Source organism: Sander lucioperca, chromosome 19 (assembly GCF_008315115.2).
Source record: "Sander lucioperca isolate FBNREF2018 chromosome 19, SLUC_FBN_1.2, whole genome shotgun sequence".
Lineage (NCBI taxonomy): Eukaryota > Metazoa > Chordata > Actinopteri > Perciformes > Percidae > Sander > Sander lucioperca.
In genome coordinates, this window is record NC_050191.1 from 20,110,750 (window position 1) to 20,120,433 (window position 9,684).

The 9,684-nt window shown below is 39.5% G+C and overlaps 1 protein-coding gene across 1 annotated transcript; it reads left to right on the forward strand.

Moving 5' to 3' along the window:
• Positions 1-557: 557 nt before the first annotated feature.
• il20ra (interleukin 20 receptor, alpha) lies at positions 558-8,162 on the forward strand. The gene is made up of 7 exons (XM_031321981.2): positions 558-911; positions 1,907-2,030; positions 3,532-3,731; positions 3,879-4,054; positions 4,169-4,313; positions 4,586-4,722; positions 5,236-8,162. The coding sequence occupies exons 1-7, from the start codon at positions 863-865 to the stop codon at positions 6,379-6,381; spliced, it is 1,977 nt and encodes a 658-aa protein (XP_031177841.1). The 5' UTR covers positions 558-862; the 3' UTR covers positions 6,382-8,162.
• The last annotated feature ends 1,522 nt before the right edge of the window (positions 8,163-9,684 follow it).

Genomic DNA, 9,684 nt, shown 5'->3' on the forward strand with positions numbered 1-9,684 from the left:
CTACTGTAGGCTTATGTGAATTTGCAAATAAAAAAATAGGCTACAATTATAAAAGATATGACGTAGGCCTACACAAAAGCTTCCACATATATAGCCTACAGACTGACTTTGATCTACATATACTCAGATATTAATTTAAAATGAACAAAAGCTTGTGCTGGAGTGATAGGAAGATCAACACTTCTCCTAAAAGCGCAAGATAAACGCGATCTACATTAAATAAAAAATAATGAGTGATGGAAATGAAAATAATATAGGCCTACTATAGGATCAACGTCTAAAACGTATTGCATTATTAGAGATCAAACTGAACTCAACACTATAAACCAATGTAAAAAATAAAAAATAAAAAAGACTATTGGTCCAACACAACATTCATATTCTTATGTTGATTAATCAATAATAATCCAATAATATAGGGGCCATTTTAATTTCTGAGTTGTTGTTTTTTTTATTACTTTTGTATTACCAATTCCATATGGCACTCCTAAAAGTAGTCTAAGTAAGTATGCTGTAACACACATTGCACATGTGTAATGTGCACAAACAAGTGAGGTCACATTCCTTCCTCGGAAACATACACGGAAACCGGTCGCAAGTCCTGTTTACTCGGTTTTGCTGGTCGTCGGTCACCGATATATAACCATCGCTCAAACGCTCTTAATTCTTACTGAACATGTGTGCTTCTCTTTTGTTTTAATCTGATTTCTTTTAATCTTGTGGAGAAACATCGGGCCACTGACAGGTGTTCTGTCGGACAGGTGACGGTGCCTACAGAGCCCTCAGGCCGGTGGAGGGGCTAGCAGCCGGAATGTTGGAATTGTTGGTGTTTTTTGTGAAAACATGACCGCTCCATGCAGAGATGTGGATAGTGTTATTTTTTCTGAGCCTGGGAGCTCTGCACTGTACAGGTATGACTACAATGAATTAACTTTACGAGTACTTTGTTTTTCGCATACTTCCTTTTCTTTACTAATACTTTATGTTAGACCTATTCCTATGGGAACGACTAGAAGTAGCATGTATATGAAGCGTACACTATTATTAGGCTATGTTTTAGGCTTTGAATAGGGCATCAACCTAGTGAAATGTTCAGTCATTGAATCATTGACTGACCCAAATCTCACTGTAGAACAGATATGATTTTATAGGGCTCTCTTTTTGTCGGGTGGTTTTATGATGTTGACCCAAGTTAAATAGGCAATCATAACACAAACTGTTGCATCATTACAACCTGCATTGGAACCACTATGCAAATATTATTAGCAAACATATTAATTCATTGTGTCTTCTAGCATGCAGCCAGGATGGGCATAGTTGCAGGCATGGCACAATTATTTATATTGAGCAAACATCAAGTATCAAAATAGAAACTGAAAGACTTTGATAAAGTAGTTCCTCCTGTACATGGCTTTTCTGTGTGATGGGGTGTCACAGGCCTGTCATTTGGGTGTGTACATGGCATGAAAATGAGTAATGTGTGAAGTTCAAGTTCAATTTATCATGGGTTCAGATGTCTGTAACAAACCTGGTTCTCAGGATGAATCTAACTTTGATCAATGTGTGGCCCATGCACAAATAGTTTAATGAACTCTGGTTTACCTTTTTATAATATGCCATGTACAAAGTACATAGAGAAGTTAAATCAGTTAAACTGTAATACATTGGTTATATTTTATTGTTTTTTATGAGCAGCCACACAGCACAACAATATGAGGAATAAGAGAGGTACTTTTGTGGTACCGTAAATACAAGAGGACGTTTTTTTCACAGTCAACCCCCTGTAAAAAAATCTGCTTCAAAAATAATGTTGCATTACTTAATCAAAAACTGATAGAAATTCTAATGATAGGCATGAGTTCACGTTAAATGTGTCTCTTATTATTCTCAATCTCTTTCTTCTCAGTGTCCTCCTCTCCCCCCAGCCCTATCAAAGTGAACTTCACTTCAGTCAATCTGAGGAATGTGCTGCAATGGTTCCCAGGAAGTGGCACACCGGATGACACACACTTTATCGTGCAGTATGCTATGTAAGTAAGGATTTTAGAGTTTAAATTAAAGAAATGTGTTTATTTAACTAAAATGGCCCTAAAAAATAAATTAGTGTCTTCAAGTTACAAATAATTTAAGTTCTTTCCTTTATGGCGCATTGGTCATACTGTAACAACATTGGACTTTCCCTGGTTAAAGCTAAAATTAATATACCTTTCTTTAGCAAGTTTTAAAGGTCCCATGGCATGAAAATTTCACTTTATGAGTTGTTTTTTTTTTTAACATTAATATGAGTTCCCCCAGCCTGCCCATGGTCCCCCAGTGGCTAGAAATGGCGATAGATGTAAACCGAGCCCTGGGTATCCTGCTCTGCCTTTGAGAAAATGAAAGCTCAGATGGGCCGATCTGGAATCTGCTCCTTATGAGGTCATAAGGAGGAAGGTTACCTCCCCTTTCTCTGCTTTGCCCGCCCAGAGAATTTGGCCCGCCCATGAGAAAGAGAGAGACATTATGGCTTGTAAACAAGCAAAGTGGCAGATGGTCAAGGCCACACCCCCACCCTCCACCTTGCCCCCCCTCTCTCCTCCTCAATAGCATTTAAAGCTACAGACACATAAATGGCACATCCTAATAGGTGAATTATACTGGACACATCCAAGGTGGTGCGCGCCATCGTGACGTCAAAATGATGTCATATCCTGCCGGCGCGTCTGATTTATAGTGCCCGCCCAGCTGTCGCGCACGGCTCTTTTTTTTTTCAGCGGCGCGCGACAAAGCGGAAACGGGAGGCCGAACGGGTTCGCAGCCAACCGGATGCCAGGGCTCTCACAGTGACTGATAGTCTCTCTTGTAAACTTACTGGCTTAAGATGAGTTCTTTTATGGTGAATGAAAGGCTTGATCCGACGAAGTAGGTCATCCAATCAAATCGAAGCATTGACGGCAATGCTGCAGCCAGTTCTGCCGTTGTTTACTTTTTTCTTCTTCTTCTAGTCTGTAGAAAGAGCGACGTCGGTAGCCTTTGCTCATTAGTGCCACCGGTGTTCAGGAGAAGACTGCAACTAGTGTCGTGAGCACCAGCGCGGGTATAAATGGTCACGCCGATCCCATGACGTCACATTTGGACGCGCCATGCGGGCTGCGGTTACTGTAAAACACGCTTAAGGAAAGCTCATTGAGGGACTGGCTCTAGTGGCTGTAATTCTGCACCAAGGCTGAATTTCTGAAGAGACTTCAGATACAGTATTAGGGGACCACTAAGGCCTATATAAAAGCATCCAAAAAGCAGCATGTCATGGGACCTTTAAAGGAATTTACAAACAAAAAAGCAGAGAAAAGAGAGGACGACAGAAACTTAAGAAACACGTAACTAGATCTATCGCACAGCTTGTGTAAGATGAAGTTTCTTGCTTGAGGCGGAATTGCACAAAGAGAGAAAAGGTGTTTCAAGCTCAGTTCCTCCATTCTTATTGTCCCAGCTTGTGTGGGGATTCAGAACTGTCCTCCCCTGATCTGTTTGGTTCTACTCTGTCTTTCCCAGCTATGGTGACAGGGTTGAGGGCAATAAACAGGCGAAGTGGAGGGTGGTGCGGCGGTGTACGAAAATAGTGCGGAGCTGGTGTGATCTGAGCAATGAGATGTGGGATCTGGAGGAGGGATACTATGCCAGGGTTCGTGCTGTAAGCCGGAGAGCATCCTCAAAATGGGCCGTGACGAGCAGATTCGATCCAAAGACGGACAGTAAGTTAAAGTGACATTCTGTCTAAAAATGTGAGCAGGGACAGAAATACTAAAAGACACACACGGGACAGCTTGCAACTTAGTTGAAATTTTGACTTGAAATATTTTAAATCTACCCAACACTAAATATTTGATCTATCTGTATAGCTATTTTTGGTCCTCCACTGGTTTCTGTGAAAATAAAGGACAACGACGCCACCATCACTCTCAAGGGACCAATGAGATATCAGCCGGATAACCACACCCCAGCGGTTTCCATGACAACACTCTACCCGCAGATGACTTACAACCTCTCCATTGAGAATACCCGTCGCGGCCAGATGGTGAGTAAAAATATAGCCTATAGCTTGTCCCACCCTCCTGGCACAGACAGGCTGTTAAATCAAGCACACCTGAAGTTCTATTGCACTGACTAATGTGTGTGTGTATGTTTGTAGCACCATTTCCCAGTGAGCTCCAGTTCATACAAATATCGACTGATGCAGTACGATACAGAGTACTGCTTCTCTGCCAAGACAAAATTCTTCTCCATGCCCACCCAATGCCAGTCCTCAGCATGGCACTGCATAACCACGCCTCAAGGTACAACCACATTGCTTGTGTATGAGAAAGAGAGAAAATATTTCACTACCTGTTTGACAGGTAGACAGGAATGTGACTAAACATCATACAGAAACGAAACAGAAGGTGATGTTTGTGCCTGAGACATCTTTTATGTTTGTGTATGAGTTTTCCAAAATGTCAGTCAAGGAAAAAGTCTAGTCACACATCAGTTCACATCAGAATTCCTTATATGTACCTTTTCACAGATGTTCATGTCTGTAATAATGTTCCTGATTCCCCTCTCCCTCCAGATCCTGCGATTGGCCAGCTGCAGAGGGTGGTTGTGGGTATTGTTGTTCCATCTGTGTGCATGTGTATGCTAGTGGTGGTTGGCTACCATCTCTATCGCTACCTGTCAGGGAAAGGACAGAAGAGCCCATATATACTGGTAATGCAAACACACACACATACACACTTTTACACACACTGGCAATTTAACTTCTTTTTTCCTAATTTGTATCCCTAATGTAATGTAATGTAATGTCAAAAAGTTAAATGGGCACCCCACTGATCTTACATATGATCAGTATACTATGAAATGTCTTCTGTGGCTCTGAAAGGAAAATATCTGCTTGGATTTGGAGACATCACATTTTTAAGGAAAAGCCTGCATTACTAACGTGGTCGTGGAGTTTGAAATATGTGTCCTCTACCAGGCAGGGAGGGTCTAACAAAAAAGGTGCATTATAGGAAAAGTGGTATGCAGTGATTTTGGAGTTTGACCCACGCTAGGGACTGAAAGTCAGAATTCTTTTGCCTCTGCTGGTACAATTTTGACGTTTAGGCTCTGACTTAATTTTAGTGTCTAACTGGTATGTCATAAATGAGTAATACGGTTTTGACTATTGTGTGGCATCTCACAATGTTAATGTAATGTTTATTTCAAAACTTCAACCTCCAGAACCCGCCTGCTTTCCATCTGCCCCCTCTGACGTTCCCCCCTGAGAATCCCAACCTCATCATCACCATCATCAAAGAGCTACAACCAGGAAGTGGCATATCAGACCCTGCATGCCCCAAGCGGCTGCAACACATCGCACATCCCCCATCAGGATATGCCTCCCAGAGGCCCGAAACACCGCCAGAGGTTGAGGAACCCTGGGATGATTTGTCAGTCGACTATGGGTTTATAGACGTGGCTCCCAAAATCGATGTCAGAGGAGAAGATGGGAATAATCCAAAAGGCGAACACCAGAAATGCGCAGCGAGAAACAGTTACGAGAAGCAAGAGTGGAGAGTTAAGGACGGCCACTCCGCTGGATACACGCAGACACATGCACAGACAGAGATGAGCACACTTATACAAGCACATGCAAGGTCACAGCCTGTGTTACCGACCCAAACTCAGGCCCCATTACTGTCTTTTCAGGGAGCAACTATGGGAGAGGTGGATAGAGAGAAGGAGGATAGAGAGTTTCCAGGTTTACTTACAAACATAACCCCACAAACTGGCCTCTTCCGTATGCTTTTAGATCTACAAACAGAGAAGATGGGAGGAATGGGGGAAGGGATGGATGGAAAGGTAGAAGATAGAACAGATGGAGAGATAAATGGAGGTGTGGAAGAAAGTGGTGAATGTGAGCAAGTACCCCTTCTTGCTGCCTATGCCTCTCAGAACACCAATGCCATGCCTACCTCCACTGACCAATCAGATTTCTTTCCAGATGACTATGGTGTTCTGAGACTGGATACAGCACACGACATAGAGGAAGGTGATGTGAAGGAGGAGGAAGAGGGGGGAACTATTTGTGTTCATTGGGATCCCCAGACCAGGAAACTAGTGTTGCCAGAGATAGCGATGGAGTTCAACAAGGAGGAAGGGTTGGATTGGTTGATGCAGGGAGAGAAAGGGAGTGAGAACAGGATGGGAGGAGAAGATGAGGAGGAGGTAAATCCAATGAAGGGCGAGCTGAGGTTGGAAAATGTGTATGTAAGACAAGGGTCCGAGGAAAAGGCACAGAGAGAGATGGAGAGAGGTGAGGGAATAGAGTGGGAGGCGGATGATTTTTTGACCAGATGGAATTTGGTCATCTCGACGGACCAGTAGATGATATTCATCAACATATTTAGACCATTACTACCAAGGTAATGCTCTTCTTCTGCACTTTTAATTACACTTACACTTAAATTCAATAGCATGACCTCAGTTTTATGTAGAATACACGTGATGATCTCAAATTCTGGGGAGCACTTAGTACTGTAGTCGGGTTACTTTTATACCTGCTTTATTATCATAACTTAAAGATCTGAACTTTATCTGATTAACAGATCACACTAATCAATGTGAATACGTTTGAATAAGTCACACTGTGATCACTTCTGAAGGAAGTTCCGTGTTCACCTTAATTCTGGGATACATATAGTACACTATCAGTGTATTCTGTATTTATTTGTGCTTGATATGAAGTTCTTCATTAGATAACCATCATCCTGTAGCGAAGTATTCTTCCTGATTAAATGCTGTGTGATGTCAGCCATGTACACCATGGTCACCACAGCATCAGATGTCAACCCAACAAAGCACTAATTGACTGTTCTTGTGTCTGACACATGATTTACCGAAAATACCAAATTACAAACAGATTGAAAAATATTTGTGAGTTCCGGTGATTTGGAAGTAGTTACTTTGGTGTTTTCTTTTACTTTTGCAGTATGTTTTGATGTGACCACAGTTTACTGTAGATATTCCATGACTGTACATATTCATGTTTACTTAACGCTATCTAGCAGTAGTAGTTGTGAGTAGTCTCTGGGTTTTATTTTAGCATCAGTCTGTTGCAGTTTCAGTTCCAGGTAAAGCACTTGAACTCCTCCTGTTGAGACACCTTGGAGAAGTATTTTTGTACTATATGTTTGTGGAAAATTGGCTGAATCACAATGTAAACAGTTCTGAATTTCTCAGTCAGAGATTGCTGCATTCCTTTCAATACAAATCCACCATTGCTAAATAGGTTATATCAAGGAAATACTGATATTCAGAGGAATAAGACATGTATCTCTGTGATTAATGTGTTCATACATGAAGTCAAAACTATCGTACATTACAATTTATTCTTTTTTTGTACTTAATGTAGGGAATGTATAATTAATGAAGTTGCCTGACCTAAAGTATGCATCAATATTATCTGAGCCTTTATTTTGCAATCATCATTTTCTTTTTTTCTTCAAACTAATTACTGTCTGCCATGCAATATTACAGCATTATCACTCATCTCTTTTCATTTTTGGATGCTACATGTTTTTTTGTATCGACTTTATGGCACTTCTGCATAAGCTTAACATGATAAGTAAACACATGTATGATTAAAGTACAGTACATACTTCAAATTGAAGTATTGTACGGACCAGAAGAACGCTACGTAGATTATGTTTCATTATGTAATAATGGAGGAAAACATTGCACTCTTTTTTCAATGTTGTTCCTCTTTCTAATTGTTTTGTTTGTTAACTACTTAAACTTTAAATGTAGAAGCTTTGATTGACTTTATAGTGGTTACCAGCACTGTGCTCTCTGATATCTCATTTGGGGAATTTCTGGCATTGAATTACTGTAAAATCTCTTCCTGTTCACTGGTAACCTTTATCCAAAGCCACAGTAAGGGGAAACTTGAAACTCTCCAAGTACACTTACAGTAGTTCCAGATTCATGTGTTTACAACTCAACTCAACGCAATATGATTAAAGTTTGATGATGTGCATGATGTTGTATCCATTGTTTAAATGGTTTTACTCTAAGTCTGTGATATGTTTTCCATAGCTTTGTATGTTGTAAGACAGAATTATTGTATATGTAAATAAATGATAATAATAACATAATAACATGACTTGTTATCTATTCGGTTCTGCTATGTTTTTTAACAGTAAAGGCCACTTTTACCAGTATTTCTTTTTCTCGCTAGATGTTTGTACTCTTACCAGCTTTAACATATTCTCAGAAAAAATCTAGAGTTTCAAAGATTAACATACTTGAGGAAATGTATACATGGTTAAACTTTAACTTTCGTTTCTGACACCTGCCATCTACACGATGCAACAAGAGAGTGAATAGAGACATCTGCTGGTCAAACTGTACACACCCATCATGAAATGTTCTGTAAAAGCAAGAGCAAGGACTCTTGCAACAAACATTATACTATAAAAAAATAATCTAATTTACAAATGTGACGTGTAACTAGGGTTGCAAAATTACAGGAATTTTCAAATTTGGAAACTTTCCATGTGAATTAAAGGGAATAAACGGGAATTAATAGGAATAAACTGGATATTTTTAATATTGCTTGTTATAATACTGTTAGTCTATAACAGGGAACTTAAATGTAGCTGAAAAAAACACATCTTGCAGCATAATCCTGGTTAAAACAACCTGATTTAATGCAACTTCAGTTGAATGTCCTCCCTATATTCGTCAATGACATGCACACACGCAGTAATCAGCATAGGATACTACATACTTGCCAACATTTAGTTTTTAAAATACAGGAGTTTTTTTTTTTTTTTTTTTTTTGGGGGGGCGGGGGGGGGGGTTAATACACAACCCATTGCTATTATTAACCTGTGTGTTAATTGTAAAGCCCACTAACCATAGTAAATCAAAATTGGAATGTTTCCAAAATTCCCCAGCTAAACTTTCCATGGAAAGCAATATTACATTAATAATATTATTATATACATTAACAATATAACGCATCTTTAGAGCCATATTTAATTTCAAACTGCAGCACCACCAGCAAAATATGTAAAAATTTACACTTTTACTCCCATGGTACTATAGTATACATACAACATATCACCACACTGACACCAATCCGGTCTTACCACAGTGTAGACAGCTATGCATGGCAGCCAATATTTCCAGGTCGAGTCTAAACTGTATCAAATGTACCAGGGGCAGAGGTGGAAGAAGCATTCAAATTGTTTATGTAAGTAAAAGTAGCAATACCACAACAATGTAGCAAAACTTTACTACAAGTAAAAAGTCCTGCATTGAAAATCTTACTTCAGTAAAAGTCTACAAATATCATTATACTCAAAGTACTAAAAGTAAGTACTTGTTAGCTGGTTCAAGTGAAGCTACATTTATAAGAACCTGGTAACTATAGCTGTCAAATAGAGAAGAGTAAAAAAAGAAACAAATACAACATTTGCCTCTGAAATGTAGTGAAACACACAAAATTTAAATATTCAACAAAAGTTTAAGGTGTAAAGTACTTTCCATCACTGACCAGAAGTGGTGGAAGAAGTACTCAGATCTTTTACAACTAACAATACAACAGTGTGGAAAGGCATATTACAGCCATGCATTAAAAAAAAAGTGCATTAAAATATTTTAAGTAAAAGTACAAAACTATTA